This window comes from Grus americana, chromosome 8 (genome assembly GCF_028858705.1).
Source record: "Grus americana isolate bGruAme1 chromosome 8, bGruAme1.mat, whole genome shotgun sequence".
Taxonomy (NCBI): domain Eukaryota; kingdom Metazoa; phylum Chordata; class Aves; order Gruiformes; family Gruidae; genus Grus; species Grus americana.
Genome location: NC_072859.1, coordinates 23,244,704 through 23,267,992, shown reverse-complemented (window position 1 = coordinate 23,267,992; position 23,289 = coordinate 23,244,704). Strand labels below are relative to the sequence as shown.

General features: G+C 37.9%; 2 protein-coding genes across 3 annotated transcripts in view; one reads left to right on the top strand and one right to left on the bottom strand.

Annotated features, from left to right (window-relative positions):
• Positions 1-22,152, top strand: part of ST6GALNAC3 (ST6 N-acetylgalactosaminide alpha-2,6-sialyltransferase 3) — a 226,591-nt gene extending 204,439 nt beyond the window's left edge. Inside the window, exons 4-6 of one of the 2 annotated variants that reach the window (XR_008577999.1) lie at positions 12,801-12,908; positions 14,507-19,065; positions 19,562-22,152. Coding sequence is in view for 1 of the 2 variants with exons in the window: in XM_054833102.1 (XP_054689077.1) it covers positions 12,801-12,908; positions 14,507-14,693 (295 nt within the window). In the remaining variant the exon portion in view is untranslated. Of the gene's footprint in view, positions 1-12,800; positions 12,909-14,506 lie in introns of both variants that reach the window. The other variant, XM_054833102.1, reaches the window with a different exon arrangement.
• PIGK (phosphatidylinositol glycan anchor biosynthesis class K) overlaps positions 1-23,289 on the bottom strand; it is a 237,562-nt gene that overhangs the window by 3,199 nt on the left and 211,074 nt on the right. The window lies entirely within an intron of this gene.

The following is a 23,289-nucleotide window of genomic DNA, read 5'->3' as shown; positions in this document are numbered from 1 at the left end:
TGCAGAAACTGCTTTCTTCCTCGCACTCATGTAATAGGTAATGGATGGCTTTAAGAAAGGATCCTTACTCCGTGCTTTACCTATTCATGTGTAGGTTTTTGATTTCATTTGAAATGAAAGGCGTAAACCTCAGGTCTGAAAACTAATAGAATTTCTGCATTTACCTGCTGATCCATAGCCTTTAGGTTAGATTGCGTGTCAGCCAGCAGTCGGCTTGTTGAATGAAGCAATACTTTAAAACTAAAATGAAAAGATTTCTGTTATATGTGGCCTGACACCAGATATGAAGGCAGATTTCTGGTGGCTTATTATTGGAAATATTTTCCAGTGTGTCTGATAAGCGAGACTGAACAAGCCGTAGGAAGTAGACCTAATCAGATAATGCTGACTTGTAGACCAGAAAAAAGAGAAGAAATGTATTTTGCCTAAGTGCTATTCCTTCTCTTGTCAAGACTGAGGACAAAATGGCTAGTGTAGTGGCAAAAGGCACTGTAGAGATCAGGGAGTAAACCTGCTGGTTTGTGTGTGCGGCTGTTGCATCTAAGCCTATTTACTTGTATATATTCATTGTCTGTATTACAGAAGGTTTATATCTAAGTGCTTGAGTGAATTGGAGCTCTGGAGGTGGGGCATATGAAAAGGACTGGGAGAACATCAAACTGGATCAGCTATTCATTTTTCAGTAAGTCTAGGTATTTTTTTGGAACTTCAAAGGAATTTAAGATACAGACTTGTAAGGAGGGTCCCTATGAAGGATCAAGCACTGTATTCTGCTCAGACTCTCAGTCCATGCACATGGAAATACATTTGAATGCTGGGGATATTCACAGGATGAGCAAATTCTCAGTATGATTTGTGGAGCATTCATGATGTTGCAGGATGGAGGACAAAGGAAGGTCTTGTAGAAATGCTTGGAATGAGTTCCCAAAGAACTGAAGCAAGAAGATTCCATTGTTATTTCCATGTCTAGATGTAAAGTGGTAGTTACTGCAGATTTATATTTAGCACAGAAAGATATTTAACAGAGCTTCATATTCTTTCATCTCTTCAGATTGCATGTAGATAATAGATTATATCAAATGCAAACATAGTGCTGCATTAATATTGCATGACAAACGTACATACTTTTATTTGTTGGGATGGACACTTTTTTTTAAAACTACTGTTGCAAGATCCTTTTAATTCTAAGTTTTTTTGGAAACAGCTCAGCTCTTGGCTTTGTACCTTAAATGTCTCTGCTCAGGGGACAAGGAATTTAATTGCATAAAACCTACTCTGCACAGACTTTTCCAAACAACTACTGTAAGACTAAAGTTTTAAATGGATTGAGTGTCTCTACAAGTATATTCACATTCATACATGTCTGGAGTAAACATGCCATCTGGGGCTTCTGGTTTATTTTTCTTACTGTATATTTGGAATTTAAAATCAGTTTATTTTGTGAGGAAAAATCAATAAATCATTTCAGTTGTCCCACACTTTGTATAACTAATTGTAATTAGGATAATGTCTTTGTTGGCAAGGGCTTATCAGGCAAATAGCATGAAGAGGCAAAGAAAAAGCCTCATAAAGAATGATGTTGTTTTGTAAAGCTAATTGTGACGTTATCTCTGGTATTGTGTGTGATTGAACTCTTAATTTTTAATCTAGTATTACTTCCAGCAATGTAGCTAGTTGTGTTACCTGAGGTTCTCTGTAATGTAACTATAGAACTGATTTTTGGCAGTTTTAAATTTTATGATTTGACGCCAAAGATCTAGTCTTGAGTCATCTACATTGTAACAAGTGGGCTGTAGTTTTCTAGTTGTAATGAATTAGCTCCTCTGATGTATGCTGTTGGATGTGTGGCCTTCTAAAGAGCTGCTTGCCTGCAGAGCTTCATTGGCAACACATCCAAGTCTTAACTAGCTGATACTGGGAATCATTGAAAAGATGATGTCACTAATAGCAATATAATATGGGGAGGAGAAATCAGAGTGTGTATTTATAAAGTAAAGCACAACTGTCCTGCTTCATGAATGTGTTCTAATAACTTTGGTTCACTGGAAATATCAAATCCCTGAAGCTAACTGAATTCTTTACCATACTTGGTAAATAGGCATTAGCTTACACTGACAGTGGGCTGGCTAGATGACTAGTCTGATAATTCTTGAGTTTACTATTCTCAAAAAGCTGGATTGTTAAAGATTCGGAAAAGTAACTATATGCTACTTCAGTTGATAGCAGGGAAGCCATAAATTTCTCTTTTAGAGCATTTCACTGCCATTCTAATAAGAATGGAAATTTTTCTCCCAGCTTCCATTTGTATGATCGCCCTCCTGCAGTCTGTTCAATGAATATGGGAAGAAAATAGTCTGAAATTGTCCAGTGTTGAAGGAACTATGCAGTGGGCTAGAAGGGAATCTACGCTGATCCATAGCTCCTCTTCCTATGAGCTTCTCTGTGGCAGTCTTCTGCTTTTCCAGATTGTTTGCTGCATCATGCTTTTTTCTAAAGGCTGCCATCTGAGAGAAAAAAATGCACCATTCTTTGTCTGTTCTGCCAAATATGTCTGTCTGCAATCAAGGTGCTGCCTTCAGTGTAAAAATTTGTGTCAGTAGCTGCAGATGTCTGGCCTTCAGAAGACCCTGCTGCATAAATGTAGTGACTTTTGGTGAACAGAAAGGGAAAGAGAAAAGCTAATCTTGCATGTCCTGAGGGTTTGGGACCCTATATTTCAAGTGGGGCTTTAATTAGACCTCAACCTCTTCTGTCCACAATATACATCAGCAAGAGGTGTCCATCAGAAAGCCAGCTACTGTGTAAACAGAGCAATGGAGAAGGTAGGAGAAGTTTCAGTAGCTTAGAAGCTAGGATTATTTCCTTCTTTCTAGATAGCTGGACAGAGATGAGTTAATTAAGAAAGCAGGGAAAGACTAGAGACATTTGGATGGAATATAGAGAGTAAGCAAGACCTTAATATTGATACTAAACAGTAATATGATACCTATATATGTGTGTGTGTGTTTCATTAAATTGTATGTCAAAAAAAGAAAAGGAAAGAGAAATATTTTGTTCCTTTTTTACTTGAAGGAGAAGTTAACCTGGAGAAAGTTACAGTAGTAAAAGGGAAGGCAACATCTGTGTTAATTAGCAGTTCATCTTCAAAGCTTGACTGATGGGTTACATTATGGCCTCTTGCAGTTGAATTAAAATTCAGACTCACGCAAGTTCTATTTTTACCTCCTTTTTTCCACATCAGAATAATTTGTCTGGATTTAAGATTTCATTTTTGCTAAAAATATTGATGTTCCATAATCTAAAATGAACTTTTGGTTTGCGCAAATAGGCAGTGTAGAGAAGAGCACTGTGGCTCTGGATTCAATTTCAGAGAATGTGGCTTTATAACACAATGCAGTATTATAGGAAGTTTCTATGGAGCAGTCCTAGAAGGTCTTGCATTTATTTTATTCCATTCTACCTGCTATACTTGGTGCAGAGACTTTCACGTACATGTTAAATTACTACCTCTATACATGCCCCAAGTTCAAGGGAGAAAATCTCAGTATGCATAAGTTCCCTGTGAGAACTACGGATAAGGATATGTACGTTCTTCAGAGAATCTATTTCTCTTGATTATTTGACAGTTAAGCTCTTTGGGTCAAGGACTGTTACATGTGGGTGTATAGTGCCTTGCACAGCGAGGATTCCCAGTGCTACTGTAATGTAAATAATCAGTGAGAAATTTAGCAACAAATTAGGAATTAATTTTAGAATACCTGGAAACGCTCTGATGAATACCACAGTTGGGGGGAGAGAAGCTGTGAATAGAGGGATATGCACTGATGAAGGCCTTATCTGTGGAATTTGAGTTCTCTTTTTTCAGTGAATATTTTCCTTTCAGAAATGAAACTTCCCATTAATATTATGGCTGGCCCTCCATAAGCTTTTTTTGGATGAGCATCCATCCTGGTGAAAAGCAAAGTTCTCAGATAAATGTGAAATGTAGGGAGAAAAATATAACACTGCCTTTCCTTCAGTGTTAACACCAAAGAGGTAATGACTGGACCAACACAATGACTGTAAATTGTAGAAAATTTAAAAGGATATCAGCTGAGGTACACCAGTGTGGTTTCTATCTGCTGAGTATCTGGTCCAGTGTTCTCCCCACTCAAATGAATAGACTTAGGGTACAGTCTCGTGCTAGCTGTTCTTTCATTTTCACCAGAGCAGTAAGACAAAATACCTTTATAAGAGCCTCTGCTCACATCCCAACATCACAGACATACAATGTGCACCTTTAGAAAGTTGCTTTAAACATCATAAAAAAAGCCTAATAGAAAATGTTTTTATGAAAAATTCAAGCTGCTTTCAGCCAAGGTTAGATGAACTCCCTTCAGTATCTTGTCTTGACAAGGTAAGAGCTAATCAAGAAATTTCTTCTGTATTCACCTACAATAGATTTCACTAAAGTATGCAGGCTAGGAGTAGTAAGTGCCCTTTCATACTGAAAGAAAAGGCTGGGAAAGCCTGCTTAATGAATTCTCTTCGGGATCCTGGATTAACTGCAGCTCTGTTTAGTTTACAACCTCCCTGGAGAAAAATGTGCAGACCCAAGACAGCAAGTATTGATTTAAATGTAGATGCAGGAAAAAGTCACTGTTGTCTTTTTTTCTTCCACTTGGCACACTTTTGAGTTTTGATTCATTTTTGGTTACAAAGGATGAAAATCTAAATCCTTCTCTGCTCCCTTTCACGCTATGGGAAAATGTTGAACCAGCACTCAGCAACTGGATACAGCTACTGGTGAAGAGAAGAGCACATAAAGCTGCCCTACAGAGGCCCGTGGTACAAATCATGAAACCTGTATCAAGGTTTCAGCCGTCATTCCCTTTGTCACAGACATCAAGAATTGCAGTAAATCTTTGACCTAACATAGACCAATGGAAAGTGGAGAACAGTGGGATAGGAGCACACCATGGTGCCACAACTAACTTGCAGGCTTGAGTACTGTCCAGGGAAAGCAGATTTGGCATTACCTCCCATTTGCTTCAACCACTGCAAGCATAAGTACTTGTACTGTGGAGCAAGTGCTATGCTGGCATAGACCAGAAGAGTTGCATTTCCTGATAAGCTCAGTCTTCCTAAGGGTGGAGTGAATTTTACTCAGGTGATTTTTGAAGAGAAAAATGGCTGTGTAAAGATGCCAACGGCTTAGCCCTCAAGTCTGCTTATGTCAATTTAGTTTCCCTTTGTTCCAAAAACAATTGCATGGTTGCAATGGTCCACACTTTTGTGGATCCTCTTCTGATTTAAACACCCATTTGCTCACCAATGAAATCCAAACGCAAATGGAGATGTGTGGTGCCATACACTTCTCTTTCTGCACAATACACCTCCAGTGGGTCGAGGTTATTGGTAGTCATGCATAAACTGCTTGACTTCAGATCTCAGGTGGCAACTGCAACCAGGGCACTTACAAAAGGCATCTTTTACTAATAACTTGAGTGCATGCAATAGCATGGGGTGTGCCTCAGACTTCAGTTGGTACTTAAATAAAGAATTCTTGATTCAAGAGAAATCAAGAGAATATATATTCCTGGAAACAGAAGGATTAGGGAAGAGAGTGGGGAAGAAAAAAGATTGGGATTGGGATTTACTGTTCTGTAAACAGTTTGCACCAAGAGCACAATTTGTATCTGAAGAGTCAGTGTGAGCTGCAGAAGCCCAACAGCCGTAAGAAATTTAGCTAGCAACTCTTGTTCTCTGCAGGGCATGCCATTCAACTTGAAAAGATTAGCACAGGTTTTCCTGCACGAGAATCACCTCAAAATAATACATATATATGTCGGCTGGAAGGTAGAGTTTACAATTATAATTCTTTAGTCTTGTTTCTTTTCTGTGTGCTTTGGAGCAAGCTGGGCCTCGATGATTACACTTGATAAACAGGAATTGTCCTTTTCTTCTGTGTGCTCAGCAGCGCAGGCATCTGAAGGAACCCTCTCTGCCTGGATGAAATAAATTCCTTCTCTTGTTGCCTGAGTTCACGAGAGAGCTGAGATGCATCAAAGTCAGGTCAAGGAACCAGAAATAAGGAAACTACAGAAGCCTGGGCAGCAGAAGTCAATTTCTTTAAGCTGCTTCCCCTCCTCTCCCCCGCATTGTTTCAGGTTTCCATGTGTATATTGAATAGAGCAGAGAAAGAGAGGAAAGAAATAAAAAATATGTACACAACACAAAGACTGGAACTATATGCATAAATTACATACCCAAGCAGATGCCGCATGGATTTCAGTAATTGCAGTAACAGATTCTTCCTTATTTCTAATATTGTTTTTGCCTGCCTTGCCAAAAAATGTAAATCGTAAGCCAAACAGTTGTATTTTTTTCTTAAATTAGATGCAGTTAAATACAAAGCCATCATGTCTCTGTTGTGATCATTCAAAAGTGTCCTTCCTTTCTTTTTTTCAAGGCCATTTTGACACAGGATTTATTAATTGTTATATCTCTTTTTAAATCAGATTGTGAGGGGAGATTCTCATGGGCTAGTTTGTGACCTAGGAGTAACCTTTACTGCAGGTTTGTAGCAAATTCAGCTGAAATGGGCTCTTGTTCTCTGTGTTCCATGGGTGCAATATCAACATAGATAGAAAAACCTATATTTCTGGAGAACTGGAAATTCTCCAGAATACATAATTGGACAGTATGCCACCTGACTGCAGTTTATTTTCAGGATTCACAGTAAGGATGATCTACCAAGAGTTTGGGCTGGCAGGAGTGCCTCACTTCTCCATTTCCAGGTACATCTTGTTGGGCACAGCTGCTGTCTGAATTGGGAATGTGGTCTGTGCTGTTCATAATGCATTCCACTTGTTCAAGCTTTGCATAACACCATACATGATGGATAATAAAACATCTGTCCATATATAAATGTTTCACTTTTCAGAATGACCTGAAGCACCGTGTGGGCTTTTGACTGTGTGAGAGACAGTCTGCTCACTGCTAGAGGGGCATGGGTGTTTATTATTAGATGTCCTGCATCGTTATTGAATGCAAAGCAAGCACATGTGTGCACAAACACGTACAAAAGAATGAATAATTATGATAAACAACTGCCTAACAGGTATCTTTATAATGCAGAAACAGCAACCATTTTACCAGGTGAAATCAATTCTCTGTGCTTGCATCTTCATTGCTCTTCTTGTGTTATTTTTTTCTGTAGAAAATATATAATGAAATATTAGCAACAAAGCACCAAGTCTTACAGAAAACAGAATTAAATCTAGACTAGTGCTAATATTCTTCAGCATTTAGAGTCTTACCCTTCTCCTGTACCAAATGTACTTCCTTTTTTCCTCTCAAGAAAACAGCTTTCTGGCATGAGAAGTGTATCTGTTCCTCAAAGGAGAGGTGCTAGGGAAATGAGCCTTGCCGTTCTCTCAGAGGTGGGGGCATTTTTCTGTCAGGTCATTCTGATCTGTCATTCACAAATCTACTTTTGATATGAAGAGGAAGGCATAGACCAAACCTGTGACTTGGAGAATGTGGGTGTTTAATTTGGCAAAGAAGAAGAGTTGTTCAGCAGCTATATTCAGAGATGCTTCCTCAGAAAAAAAGAGAAATCACAGCCAACATAAGTACAATGGTAGCCTTAATTTGGTTAGTATAGAATTAAGTAATGGTTCACCAGTTTGTTCTGGTAGACAAATTTTCCATATTTTCAGTCGTAAGGAAACAGCATTATTCAGCAATGCGAAAATCTGTAGTAAGCCAGGGAGAAAAAGAGCTGGTTGTCTTTAACAAGGGAGTGCAGAGGGGACACGTACCTTCTACCCTCATTCTCAAGGGTCAGTCACAGATGAGGCTAACACAGGGCAAGTGGCAGAGAGCCAGGCAAAACCAGACTATAGTGACCCCCTCCCAGACGATTAACAGGATCCTAACGCACTGCGGATACACATTCATAAGTGCCAGAGACATGTCTACCTGAAGACAGTCTAAGCTAATCTTGACACAGTTCTTGGAAATATTTCCATTTATTTGGAATCATTTTTACAAATCTTTTATCATGTTGGAAGGACATCTGACATTATGAAGCCTCCACTCTGTGGATTACAGGTCTCAGTTTGTTTAGACCAGTATCCTTATTTACACTTATTTATTAATCAAGGGGCCAGACAAGCTGCTGCGAATAAAGCTGCTGATGATTCAGTAGTTTGGAAGGAGGGTCATCTGAGGATTAGAGTCTATAAACAGCCTTTATGAAAAGATAAATTTTTTGTCAATAAATTGGCCTGGAGAATCTTGTCATTTCAATCTGTCATTGTTGAATTTTATTTTACTGCAATATTTTGAAATGAAGCAAAAAAGGAAAAGTGTCTAGTTAATGCTTTTGGCAAGCTCTCTGTTTCTTAATAACTTCTTGAAATCCTACATTTCTTTGTTTTTCATCTTAATTAACACTTTTAATTGACCTTCTGTGCTCTCTAATTTCTCCCAGTAAAGAATTAAAAAATAGGCTTCAAAATTCTTTTCTGCAATTAGATTGACATGAAATTGTTTGTCTACAGAACATCTCTGCCTTAACAAACTTTTTTTTCCCCCATTTTTATTTTTTTTGCCACTGAAGTCCCCACTGGAAATTACAGTTCATTGAACCACAGAGCTAGAATTGATTGTGTACATAAAAAATCCTGGAACAACTGAACAAAGAAAAGAACTTCCTGGAATTCTATGGTAAAATCAGAAGTCAAGTGACAACAAAACTTTTACCTGATTTGAACCCACTTGCCCTTGATCATTAAGAAAATATTTTATGTTCCTCCATTTTCCCCTGAAGAGAAAAGGAACCGGGTTTTCCTTCATTTAGCCTACATCAAAGCATGGTTATAGATGTCAAAGAAGATGAATTTCAGTTGCCAACAGTTTTTACAGGGCACTCTATTGCATCTTCTTTATATCAATTTCTTATGCTTTTTGTAGAATATTGGAAAGCTAAGGCTAAAGAACCCTGTCTAATTGCTTTTATTTTTAATTAATTTTTAATTAAAGCTTTATGTAGCACACATTACAATTCTAGCAATCCTAAACGTGTTTTTTACCATTTCCGTATAAAATATAGAAGGCAAGTCTCCTTTTTAAGGTGCTGTGAGAAACTGTAGTCAGTTCTTTCTACTGGAGTTTATGGAAAGCATTACTAAAAATGCAAATTCTATGTTTTGAGACTTGAAACTTGCAATTAACTATTAATCTTGGATCTTACTTTTATATTCTGAGATGAAATAATGACATTTTAACCACTTAAACCTTCACTAAGAGCAAGATAGGCAAGCATATACTTTATTTCAAGCATCTTAATTAAGTTGATTCCATTGGTCTTTTCGTGTGTTTATTGTTAGGCATGTGCCTATGTACTTTTCTGAAATGCTGGATGGTATTTAGCAGAATGAATTACATCCCAATAAGTAACATTTCTTTAAGAATCCTAATAATGTAGGAAGTATGCAAAATAAGTTTTCATTTTCAAGATAAACAAAGTAACTTTTTGTGAGCATTGCTTTTTTATTGCTGCATCCAGCTGTAAATCATGTCTTGAAAGCAAAACCATCTTCTTTTTAAAAGCATTTTTTCAGAAATAGTGCATTATTTTCTCCTGAGCTGTCAAGACAATTTCCTGCCTAGATCTGGTGCCCCATTAATTTTAGAGTATTAGAAAAAGTCACTGTGAGCCATAGAGAACAATTTTGGATTTGCTGCACACACATATATCACGATAGATTTGCCTATAGTAGTTCTATGGATGATGTTTAACAAACTCCTGTTCTCCCTGTTTTGGGATTAATGTCCTCCTTCCCTCAGATTTGTGCAGTAACGTAGCCTTATGCTACCCATAAATGGAGGATTCTTTTCTTTTCATTGTGTCAAATTTGAAATTTGAATGCAATTACAGTAACAAGAGGAACTCTTTCTAATGAGTCTCAAAAAGTCCTGGCCAAAAAACATGTAAAAGTCTCCTGTAGAGAAAGAAATTGAGTGCACGGTGTTAGCATAATAGCAAGGGCTGAGACATTGCTTTGCATTACAGTTTTATGGGATGATATTTTAAAAGGTATTCAGAGATTTATCACTTTTTGGGGACAGCTAAAATTGTTTTCACATTTCTAATATTGCTTTCATTAGAATGTTGAAAGTATGTTTATGGTATCAGATTGAATTCTAAGGTGTTACCAAATCATCCAGAATCCCCACTACTTAAGTATATTCCCTTGTATCCCTATGTATCTTCAGAGGAAAAAATGGGAGGAATGTAAGTGCTTTGTTTTAAAGTATATAATCTGTATTCTGTCATGTACTTCATCTCCCAGGGAAGGTATCTGGGAACTCACTCTGCTGTTTTTATTTATCCTGCCAGTGTAGTATATAGATGAGAGGACTAAAGTCCAATGGTGTTAAAACAAGACATGAAATATTGATTAATTCTTTTTTAAAATTCCCTTTTCCTCCTGAGTATAGCAAATTTCAGACGCTACTGTCAATATAGTACCCTCCAATAAACCTCCATTATTGGAAGGGTCCTGATCTTCATAGTGTTCTTACAAATGGTTATTATGATTCTAAATGGCTTTAAAGGCTCAAGGCTAGTATTCTTCTGGTGCAAGAGCAGAAAGCAAGTTAGAAGCAATGCAGCTTTTTATCATGGCAGAATGTTACTCTCAAATAACATGAATTGGATTGGGAATTCTCTTTGCTAGGCAGTAGCAGAACATTCTGTTTGAAGAAATGAAGATCCTAACGGGACAGATAAACAGATGTACAGTTTCGTGGCTATAAAGGTGTCAAGTAAAGAAGCACAATCATAGTTGGTGTCCACCTAATGAAAGGCAGGTATTTGACACCCTGCCTTTTGTTCCCACTTGCCATTCTTTGGTGCTAAGTTAACCCTTTATTTATTGTTTCCAGAATGGTCCTTTACAAAAGCAGCTAAACAAATCCTTAGGAGTTTCCCCAAGGAAAAGGATGTTTCAGGAAAGTTAGGGATAGAAGTTCACACCAGCTAACCCATGAAGGATGATAGACATGGGCAAGGAAGAGAAGATGTAGCCCAAACTACTTTGAGTGTTCTTGAGAACAATAAAACTCTCTGGGAGTTGAGGTAATTGTTTTTCACTTTAAAAAAAAAAAAAAAAAGACCAGAAAGAAAGAAAAAAGATTTGTTTAAGCTGGAGTGTACTGGAGGGTTTTTTTAGGAATGTAAAGCTCTTGGAGCTTTTCTACTATCCATAATGAAAGGTATTTATCAGAGAAGGAACGCGAATCTCAGTCCTGTATGTATCAGGTAAATGTCATTATAAAGGTTGTACAACTACTTTTTCACCCATCATCTCACTTAGTATTTAGTCAAACTTCAACACGAAAGAGCAAGGAAGTAACACAGAATGAGAGCCAAAAGCCACTGATTGGCAGATTTACCTGGGAGGCAGGAGACCGTAGTACGTTCCTGCTCTGAACCAGGAAGAGACACCTGGGGTTGGTTTTTCAGTCTCACAGGGAAGTTGGGGTTTATAGGCTGGGTAAGTTGCTATATGATTTTTTTTTTCCACGTGAAAGCTTTATTCCTACCCCAGGATGAAAATGTTTTCAGAAGATTTTGTTGATGGGGATAACTGATTTGCACATGGTCCTACTTGGGAGTTCTTTTGCAGCAAAACTTAATTGTGTGCACACCCTAGCCTACTTTAACTTATGATGGAGAACACACTGCTCCCTGCTGTACCCAAAAGCTAAGAGCTAAAAGATGTGGCATAAAGCTAAATTATCCCCTCCTCGCACTCAGACCCAACTCTCTCAAACTGAGCCAATGTTAGCGCTCTATTAAGGTGGCTTTATGACTTTGTGATATCATTCTTTGGAAACTGGACACATTGTTTATCATTTTTAGATAAATATTTTCATTAATTTCAGTCAAACTGAAAGCAGTACATGCACAAAGCTGGACTTCAACCAGTTTGTAAGCAATGAGGACTAAATGTGTTCTTATTACTTATGATGGTTTAAAGCAGTGTCTTGCTTGCCCAGGTTATATGGGTAGCTCTGTTGACTCCCAGTCCCCCATTGGTAACACTTGTGTGAGTAGACTGAACGTGATTTGGTCTGCAATTAACAATGCATACATTTGCTCACATAGCCAATGTGTGAGCCAAATCCTTACACGTCATTTGTTCTCATGCAGGTTATATTTTTGGACTGATTTAATGCAACTAGTTATTTGAGCAAAGGTTATCAATCTGGCACTGTCTTGTGTTTTTCTCTCTGCTATGTTATCTTAAAGGGATATGCACAGAATTTTGTTTTTCAAAGTCTTGTATTAGATGGTTTTATACCAAAATGTCCTTAAAAGTTTCATCACTGTGTGAATTTTCAAGCTGAGGACAGCCCACTGCAAATTACGAGGGTGGTACGTACTCACATGTACACAGCAAAAACTCTGCCAGTAGTTTGCTTTTTGGTGAACTTTATCTCATTTTACACATTCTACTAATTGCAATCTTTCAGATGTAAAAATAAATTATTTTCTGTATTACAGGAGATGCATTGTTTGACTTCAGATATTTAACATGGTATTTTTTCTGTGGACAATAGCTTGAGGCTCCAAGCTGGCAAGAATGAGAGCATATCTATAAATAATTCAAAATAATTGTATGGTTTTGACAGATTGTCAAGTTGCTTAATGCCTTTTGTCCCAGGTAATAGATTATATTTCTTTGATAAAGTGTTGATAATTTCTCATTGCAATTTGTTTTGTGTATGTTGTATTTTTACAGAGTCCAGTCAGGTTCATATCTCAGTACGGGTTGGTTTACCTTAATTTTGGCTATGGATGCCTGCTATGGAATTCACGTCTATGGGATGATAAATGACACCTACTGCAAGTAAGATCACAGGAAATTATTTTCATGCATCTACAATTCTGATGTCTTGTCAAAATTTCACAATTTATTTTAATATCATAAATCCAAAAAATGGATTGGGCAGTCATTTCCCAGTGTTTTGCATTGATGTGACACTATTGTCAGCATATTTAGTCCTGATATGGCATTTGCTGTTGATAAAAACATTTACAAAATCTAACATCATATGTCATACGGAACTATTTTTAATCAAATTCTTTTGCAGTTTCTGAATTAGCTGGAAACAAAGTATGTTCATAGTCTTCTGACAAAATGTGCTTGCTTCTACTGCTAAAACAAATCTATAGAGGAAATACTAATATATTAGTTCTCTGAATACCAAATATACCTGGAAGTGAAAGGAATTGATTAGCCCAGGATAGTTACCTTAAATTAGTTTTCACCACCATTGAGCAACCTACTTGAACTTTCTAGGTTATATATGGCTTGTTTTGAGTAGTAGGGGGTTTCTAATTAGATAATAAAACAAGTCCTGTTAGCTTTATCACAGTAAACGGACATAAATTCCCACCAACTACTGTTAGTGGCCTTACAGTGACAATGGATTAATCCTATTGTTAGAAGTATAACTCTAAACACAATTTTTAAAAGTTCAAGTTAAATGCTTTTATCTACAGTATATGGTAACAAAATATAAAATGAAGCTATTCCTCATTCAGAAAAGCAGGAAATGTCATAAACAATGTATGATACTAGTAGAAATCTATTCTGTACCTAGACTGGTTCAAGTCTTGCACGTAACCAGTCCAGTAGGTCCTCAGCTCCTACAGTAAAGTCTTTGTGCAGACCCTCACTCCACATTCTGCTATTCCAGTGTGGGACTCATTCCTGGCAGATTCTAAAAAAAACAGAAAAAAAAGGAATTTGAGTCACAGCTGTTTAATTAGGGTATCTTAACATTAGAGTCTGACTTTTTAGAACTTGCAGATCTCACTGATTGAGTGAGTCATCCAGATGGAATGAACATATGTTTTTCTTTGTTTATGAAAACACAGTAGACGCCCTGAGATGAGGGGTGACAGGACTAAAGTTGTCCTTACAGAGTTCAGCCAAGCTGGCATTGCATAGTCCTGATGTAAAACCAGTTAACAGCATGATAGCACTTCAGTCTGTTGGCAACAGAGAAGGATGGGTTTCCTTAAAGCTACAATTCTGACTACATTACCTATTTATAATGTATATTATTCTTATAACTGCCTTATTCAGACAGTTCGAGAACCAGTTTCAAGAGCTGGCACTATCCAAAGAGAATATTTTGCTTAGGGATGGAGCCTTGTGGACTGAGTTCTCCTAGGTTAAACAAAATGTGCAATACCCATAAGAACCAGCCCATCAGCTTCTTACTGACTGATAAGATCACTTTATTTTGAGAGATACACATAGCTTTGTTTGCTATAGGAAAATTCATACAAATCATGCTGTAATGAAAGCCCTTATGCAATTTAGCAAAGGAGCTCAGGTGCTGACACATAGAAAGAATTTCAGTGAATTTAGGTGCAGTATATATTAAGGTTTTTCTTGGAAATAGTACTTAAGTGTATCTTTTTTTTTTCCCCTAGGTCAGAAGGCTTTCATAAAGTTCCCTACCACTATTACGAGCCAGGAAGAGATGAGTGTGAGGAATACTTTCTGCATGAAAATGCTCCATATGGAGGCCATAGGTTTATCACGGAAAAGAAAGTATTTGCTAAGTGGGCCAAGAAGCACACAATAATATTTACACACCCCAACTGGACAGTGTCTTGATACTGGTTCTCTTAACTCTCCCTTAAACAGCATATTACAAAAATGTCTCAGTTTACAATAATTTTGCTTACATCTGGCTGGCCTTTCTCAGCCTAGGTAACACTAAACTAAAAACTAGAAGACAAAGAGGGTGATGGTTCAGCTGTTAAGCAAAATTAATCAATCTGTGGAAGGCAGACACATTGTTTGTTATTTCTTAGGGTTTTACTCCACACAATGCACTTTATACTTTAACTGGATTTTACTTCAAGGCAGTAGCGGTTAAAGTCAGATGAGATTTCCTGTATATACAGGTGCACACAGAGAACATTGTGGTCCTTTAAAACTTGTCAATCACCTTTGTTAATTAAAATTCATATTTGTAGCTCATTTGCAGTACTGCAGCACTAGTTCCATTTGTGGTATTAGTAGAAATTTTCCACAAAAGAAATATGAGGAAAAATATAGACCTCCAAGGTCTATGAGTGAATAAATTTACAAAACACCTGAATACATTGATATATGTGAGCACTTGTATATGTGGTAAAATTAGAGATGAGCTAAACATGGTTCTTGAACTGCATACAACACTCACATGAGAAAGTATTATTTACTCAAGGCTCCTGATATTAATTAATAACTTCTGATATGCAGCTTCCTCCCACCCTGGTCAGGCAGCACCATCTTGGATGATGTGGTTTGCACTTTTTGAGGCTGTAGTCCCAGAGTTTAGCTCCAGCAGCATGGCACTTAGAAAGGACTGTGTCATGCAGCCTGTGATGAACCTTAGGCTATTGTACCAAGGCCTGCTGTCAGTACCCAAGCTGGTTAGTGTAAAGTTGTCTCATGAATATCTCCATTTACTCCAGTTGTGCCTTTGAGTTGCTCCAACATCCAAATACCGGTATTTTGACAGCATTTCCCATGCAGTCATCATAATTTATTTTAAATCTCCAGTTTCTCCATCTTTAAAATCAGGGATAGTATCTATCTACTTCACAAGGGAGTTGTGAGGATTAATTTAAGTCCATAAAGCACTTTCCTGATGAAGAATGCTAGAGAGCATTTATTCTTAACACAAAAACAATGGTACCTGTCATTTATTCTTGTCTGTTGGGTATTTGAAGAAAGTGACAGCATGTCTGAATCTGATGGCGAATTGTTCTGTGCATCCATTTTCCTGCTGAGGATAATTTGTAATACTGAGTGCTCTCAGCTTGTGTTGCTTCAGATGGAGTTTAAAGAACTCACCACCTCGCAGTATTATCTGCACATCAAGAGGCAGTTCAAGAATTTTAAAACACACTCATCTCTAGTTTCCAAGCTTACTCTCATGGAAAGTTTTCAACTGCAGCAGACTCATTTGTAATATGACCATAATTCAACTACACGTGAGTTTTATTTAAACTGTATTTAAATTAATGCTTTAAGTTTAGAATGTGTCCTACAAATATTTTAACATCTGGAACGTCAGATTCAACACTGTAATAGCCAATACTGTGAACACTTGAAAGAATTATGTGTGGAACATGACACACAGGGTTTACTCACACTACTTAAACATTAACCAACAGGAAACTTTGTATGCTTTTGTAAATCATGAAAAGGGGAAAGTAAACAGCTATTTTTACATGTAAGTATTTGTATACTGACTCTTTCCTATTGTACATTTGTATATATAAATCTATATTTTATATGTTCATTGCATATATATTCTCTCATCAGCAGCTGCAACTCTTAGGATGGGGAGGAAATCTCTTCACCAGTGTTCCTCCTCCTGATGATTGGTTTCTTGTTCCTGTTGGTAGGTGATGCCAGGGTATCATCTCTCTTTCTCCTTCCATTTTCTACTGTAAATGCAGCTTTCTGATTTTATTTTTAATATAGCTCAGCTTTCACTGCTTATTTTAGTGCTATAAGTGTTCATGCTGGTTGTCAAAGGCTGGGGCCATGCTTATGGTCCTGGATAAACATCTATATTCAAATACAGGCTCTGTCCAAGATTTCTTGCATGACTTGATGTCTCACCTTCCTATTTGGAAGAGGAGAAAAATAATATTTTCCTACTCCCTGTCTTGACTGACTTTCTTGTAAGCTCTTGAGACGGATATTCTCATTTGCAATGTATTTGTATAATGCCTTGCAGAAGAGGTGCCCAGTGTCTGAAGGCTACAGGCAATGCTATAATATAAAAATAATTTAAAGTGGCTGCTTCTTGTCCCTGGAGTTTAAAATCAATTGTAGGCTAATATAGCATGGGATGAAATCAAGAGGGGAAGGGTCACAGATGGATGGATGAAGAGCTGTAGTAGCAAAAGACAGTGAGCTAGATTTATCGCCATATGCATATGCATCTTTTCAGTTCAGATGGATGGCTGTATAGATTCAAAGCTAATAAAAAAATTGTAATGCAGGATTTGAAGAATGCAGGACATGCAGAACCAGGGAGAATGTTCCACGTGTATTGTACAGGGCAGCCTGGGAAAACCTATAGCTCCCTTGTGGGAAGAGGAGCTGAAAAGGAAAACATCAGTCAAATTGCACTCGTATTTAGAAGGTCTTGGGGTTAATAGAAAGTTACTTTGAAAGTGCTGCACATGGAAGTGCAGTTGGGCCGGACAGACTTACATGAGAAGTGTCCTCATGAAGCATAGTCTTTCTCCCCAGTGAACACAGCATAAGGATTCTGCCTGAGTTGTGTTCACATGCAAGGCAGTTTTTAAGCCTGAGAAAGTTTTTAAGATAGTTAAGACTTGCCAAATAGCCATAAATCTGTCGTAAAATATGTGCTTCATACTGACGCTCTTTGTAGAGTGCTTGCATGCTGTATGAAACAATATCTCATGCAAAGGCTAGCTAAGAAAAATACAGGTCTAAGAACAGCTAAATGTACAGCAAAATTGAGAACATCATTAGAGTGCAGTTGTCACACAGCAAAGTGTTGCTCTCTGCTTGGATTTGCAGTAAGAGCAGATCCACTTTTAGAAACATTGCAGCAGGCTTCATTCACACTAGAGTAAATGAACATCAGTTCCCTTATTTAAATAAGCCTGTCTTTAGCATAAACTAAACACATATTTGCATGATTTTTATTATATGAATAAGGAACTGTGACCGCTGTGTTAAAGATGATTCTACAAAGAAATTACTTCATCAAAATCTGTTAAAAATCAGCACTGTAGTACTGAAGAAAGAATCTCAGTACTTGCCTGTGTAGTAAGAGACCTTGATGATTCACCTTCTGAGAGCAGTTAAGATATCAGCTGAGAATCATTTATTAATTCTTTAAAATAAAGCCTACTATAGTTTACCTGAATGTAATCAGATCCTAATTGCTTATTCATTCAAGCAGTCCTATTTTAATCAGCCACTCGTGTATAAAACAAGCAGGGAGTTTACCTGAGGTTTTCAAAATAGATCTTCACATTGCTGCTAATAGAGGAATACTCACAAATAATTTGGCAAATTTTTTTGCCATCAGTCAGCTAAGTAGTTGCTAAATGTTTTCTTTCATAATTTAGTTAGCTTTCTAAAATACACTTTTTGAAGGAAAAAGAAAAGGCATTTATTGTTTGGCTTGCTTGTAGCCTTGGTTTTAATGAATGTTTAAATTTTAATACACTTTATGTTTTATGTTGCATTATCTTCTAATTTAATTTTTTTTTTTCAAGGGAAAAAAAGTTTTAAATAGGAGCAGAAATTTTCCTAGGGAAAAAAAATATTTTTGAAAGATTTGGCTAATTACTAATTCACAGTTAATTAACTAAATAACATAAAAAAACTGGGGTTTGTTTTTCCAAACAGACGTGATTCCAACCTTCTCATTCTCACTAGATGTCCAGATCACATTCTTCTGCCACCAAGGCCTCTTCATAGAAAGAAAAAAGTAGTCTCTGTATCCAGCCAAATTCCCTTTCCATCTGGGCTGGGAGGCTCCATCTGCAGACTGCTTGTATCAGTTATATTAGTAAGCAGGAAGGACTGAGGAAAAGTTCTACTTAGGAGCAGATGGTGTTCCAACTTCTGAAAAATGCCCCTAAAGTGCTTTAGGAGAGGAGTACCCATTTATCTCTCCTGGAAATACTTTTCCAAAGTATTTTGTTTCTTCAAATGCTTTTAGCTCCTGTGCAGAACTATTGTCCTGCTCTCAGCAGGAATTACCAGCAATGGGAAAACATGCCCTTTACAGGAAAAAGTAGAGGTAAATTCTGTGTTGTTAAAGATTTCTGTATAAACAACACCAGGGATGAAGAAGTCAGCCTGACACAAATTATCTGAAGACTTGCTGATTTAGGAGTCTCTGAGAACTCAATTCAAAACTAATGGAAATCACTGGCAAGTTTATGAATGCAGCACCCATCCCAGTGACATCTTTGCACTCCAGGGTGCTAAGGTAAGCAGTGTTTTGTTTGAGAAATACCGTGTGCAGATAATGCATTGCATAGCTAATAAAGAGGGGCCCATCCAGCGCTTGGAGGGCTGATGCAGACAGTCTTTATTTACCTGCTCGTGGGCTGGACAAAAGTAGGACCCCACACAACAATGCTCAACCAGAGGACATGTCCAGGTAAGTAAGACTTAAATAAGTGATCACTCATGAATTATAACTGGATGGTGCCCTTATTAAGTAGAAAATCAGAAGCACTTTATATACTGATGTTTATATTTTGCTGACTTTTTTTTCCTGCATGTATCTCAGAAATAGCATATGTCTTTAGTTGGGCTCAAGCAAGTCTGGGGTTTGTTTATGATGAACCCTAGAGTACCCACAAGAGTGAAACTCCATGTTAGTGCCAAAGGATCACACAGGAGCTGTCTGTGGGCATTGTGATGTACTGTGTACAACAGTCTTATGTATTTACTAAAAAAGGCCTGTTTTTCTTGACTAGGCGTAGTTCTTTTGAGGAGAAAGTGTTTCATTTTCAGCAGATGTGTCTCATTCTGTTCCTTCTTTCCTGAGAGGATGCATAAGAATGTGACTTAGTCATGAGGGAGTGAAGAATGATATGGTAAATAGCCAACCACCAGATTCATATATATTTTTCTGGCTGTTGCTGTGATGTATAGCTAATGACACAGACAAAAGCAATCTTGTAAAAGTAAACTTTGTATTGCACCATCTACAGAAGTCTCATGTGTCTGCTCTGGATTGGAGTCTCCTAGGCAAACCCTCCAGAAAGGGGCTGAAGGAGAAAGAGAGGGTCTCTCCCCATTGAAAGACAGGGCTTCTGTGGAAGCCATAGCAGTCTGTGTGGCATCCCTGGGCTCCTCCTCCAGCTTTCGTAGGCTCCCCAGCCAGTCGCAGCTTTGGGCCCTTTCCAGCCCCATTGGATGAAGTGTGTTCTCCAGCTGACTTACACAGCCTGTGAGCTGCACAAAGTCTGCCCTGTCCTCCCCTTCTGTGGGGCCAGGGAAGTGGTGATGCTAACTTGGGGATGAGTGACGGGCGTCAGAGCAGCAACGGTCCCTCAAGTCAGCCGCACGATCTGGCTTGAGGCAAAGTCTCACCTCAGGTGCTGAACTCAGTTTCTTTGAATGTGGTGGGAAAGTTATCACTGGGTTTTGTTATTGTTTGTAAGATTAAGTCAGAAAGAGTCACCATAGTATGGGTGTCTTAAACAGCTGATTTCACGTCGTCTTTGCATTGCTTGCTGCTCTTTCTGGAAATTCCTCAAGATATGCAGCTGTCAGCACCTGCCACTGCTGTTCTGATTTATAGGCCATAAAGAGACTGTAAACTTGAACTAATGCATGTTCTTACCATGTATTATGCATGATAGCATGTTACACATTTTATTCTCACACTATAATAAATAATGTAAGTTGTGTGTAAACTTAGTTTAAGCAGCAGCAGTAGTGCTTTTTCTTTCTCTCATATCATGTGTTGCCCAGAGCACTTTGCTGGAGCTCTGTACGTGCCATTAGCAGGTGGCAGTAAATAAATTGTTGAAACCAGTCAGGAAATATTTACTAAATTCGACATTTTTCACTGGAATATCAGAAACAGTTAAACTTGCTTTTGTGAACCTACTCTACTGCTCACAGTCACGATTCTGTGTTCTGTTCTAAAAAAATCTCACATCTGAGCGTAACATTGGGAATGACTTTATTGACTATTGACATGGATAGTGTCAAGATGTTGGCAGGGCAGCGATCACAAATTTTTGACACTTATGAGAGTATCTTTTTAACAGGAATTGCACATGTAGAAGATTGGCTAAGATGCCTGTAGTTTCTTCATATTGTTGCTGCTGAAAATAGTATTTCTGAGGATGACTGAAGAACAAAAAATTGTATGCTCACTACTCTTTTGGCTGTTCATCTGTCCCCTCCTCATACACAGACACAAGCGCACACATCTGTAATCAGAGTGTCCGTAGGGAAAGTCTTTTTTTCCAGATAGTGGCAAGTAAGAACAAGTAAGAGTAATCTCTTAAGTGGTAAATATAGGTTATAGTACTTGTTGATTCATGTTTATTCTGTATATTTCCAAAGCCTGTGTCTACTTTAGAGGAATTAGCTCATCTGGATCAGATCTGTAGCCTGAAACTGTTGGTGCTAAGGACCTGATCTCACCACGCAGAGTCTCTAGTTTGGTCCCATGGGCTGAATGCCACTAGTGATTGGAGCTCATGTTTTAGTTTCATCTAAAAGGAATCTAGTTCATATCCTCAGGACCACTCCATCATGCAAACAAAAGCTTTTGAAGTGAGGCCACTATACTGGACTGCCACACAGGAAAGTGAAATTCCTGTTAGCCCATCTTTTGGCTAAATAGAAGCCCTTTGTTTTTCCCCGCCCCTCCAGACTTTGCATGGTGGTTTGTGGGGGGTTTTTTTGCATGTATATTTTTCTTTCAAATCTGAAATCTGATTCCTCCTGTTAGATCATGGGAATCAAGGGCTCCTAACTCCTCCGAAGATTAGCATCCAAATGTGCTCCATAAGTCAGGAATGTGGTATAGGACAGAGTAATCCAGCATAGGTACAGCACAGAAAGTGTTTAGTTTGATGAAGAGTTAACTGTGATTCAACTTGTGGATGTGACTTTATCATGAACATGCTGGATGCTTGTTAATTAATGCATGCATTGTTTTTATATACTGCACCAGACATAACAATTCCCTTCTTCATCTTCCCAGGGTATTTTTGTTCTTGTGGCCTTCCAGTTGTATCTGTATATGTGTGCGTATGTGCATGTATATACAGTGTACAAGCATTCTTCTGTTCTTAGACAGTTGCTACTATATGCTGCTAACATAAACTTATTCAGAAAGTTCATGTTATGCTATTTATTACATGTATTCTTTGGTTATCTTTTTGTAATGTTGATAAGTGTATTCCTAGTAAATATCACTGTAGGCTTAGAAAACTTTCACACTATTTATACTTATTTTAGATGTTCTGCCATGTGTTTTCTTGCTATGTGCTACTTAGGTTTTGCTCCCATTTGGAGACTGTGCTTCTATGTACTTGCAAAATTGTGCCTGGATTATTTTAAAATATGAATAAATGTATATGATTTTCCAATTGTCTGACATAATTTATACATGATTTTGTGCTAAACACTTTTATTCTTGTTTATGTATATGCCACTATAATAATACCTGACAGTTTGCTTAAAGAAACAAAGATCTCCGTTCTGGAAAGTATTATAATCTGCTGCACACAAACATGAACCATGCCTAAATTATTTCTTAATTGACTTTAAAGACATTTTAAGGCATCTAACCTAAACATATCCAGTCACGTTGGGTAAACTCAGCCACAAAACCTACACTTACAAGAATTCATGTGTTTATTTCTCTGTGTTAAAACAAACGTTGCGCACACATGCACACAGAAATGGAGAGCTGTAGGAAAGGTATGTTGGGCCCTATCCATAAACGGTACATCCTTCAAGGATTCTCAGAAGTCACTCGGAAGTCAAGTCATTGAAACCCCTAGGAGTGGACATTCAGCACATACTTGAGACTTGCATAAGACTGAGGGGCTGTGGGAGAGATCACATCTCATGAAAAGGTGTGAACCTCTACTTGCAGCTACAATGTTGACAAGGCTAGGAGGAGGGCCTACCTAACTTTTCTTCCATAGTGCAGTGCACCCCATGGTGCCAAGAGAGGAAAGGAACTAGAACTCCTCGAGCCTCTAACTAGCCTCTAATTTTCCCGTTTTATTGCCCAGCTAACAACACGATTAAAAAGTAGCAGGCTTCAATGTGTAAATTTTAACTTGGTCTGTATGTGCTGAATTAAACACATATAGACTAACTGGGTTTGTGAAAGGACCGGAGATTCCAGGTGTTTTTGTCAGCACTGGCATATATAACGTAGCAGCTGTTACCATCTAATTTGGGGCCACATTCTGGTACTCAGGTACTCGTGGCACAGAAATTTGTTTCCTTTGCAAACTGGGCTATTTTGTCAGCCAGCACAATGAGGGGAAGGAAAAGAGAATTTCTGTGGTAAGACTAAAACTAAATAAAGGGAAGAAATGCCATTCACATGCTCAGCTTTGAGGGTCCTTCAAATTTTATATGCTGCCAAGGGGCTTGTTAAGAATTTGTGTGTTATTTTTCAGATATATTCTCTGAATATACTGTAATGTTCCCTTCAGAA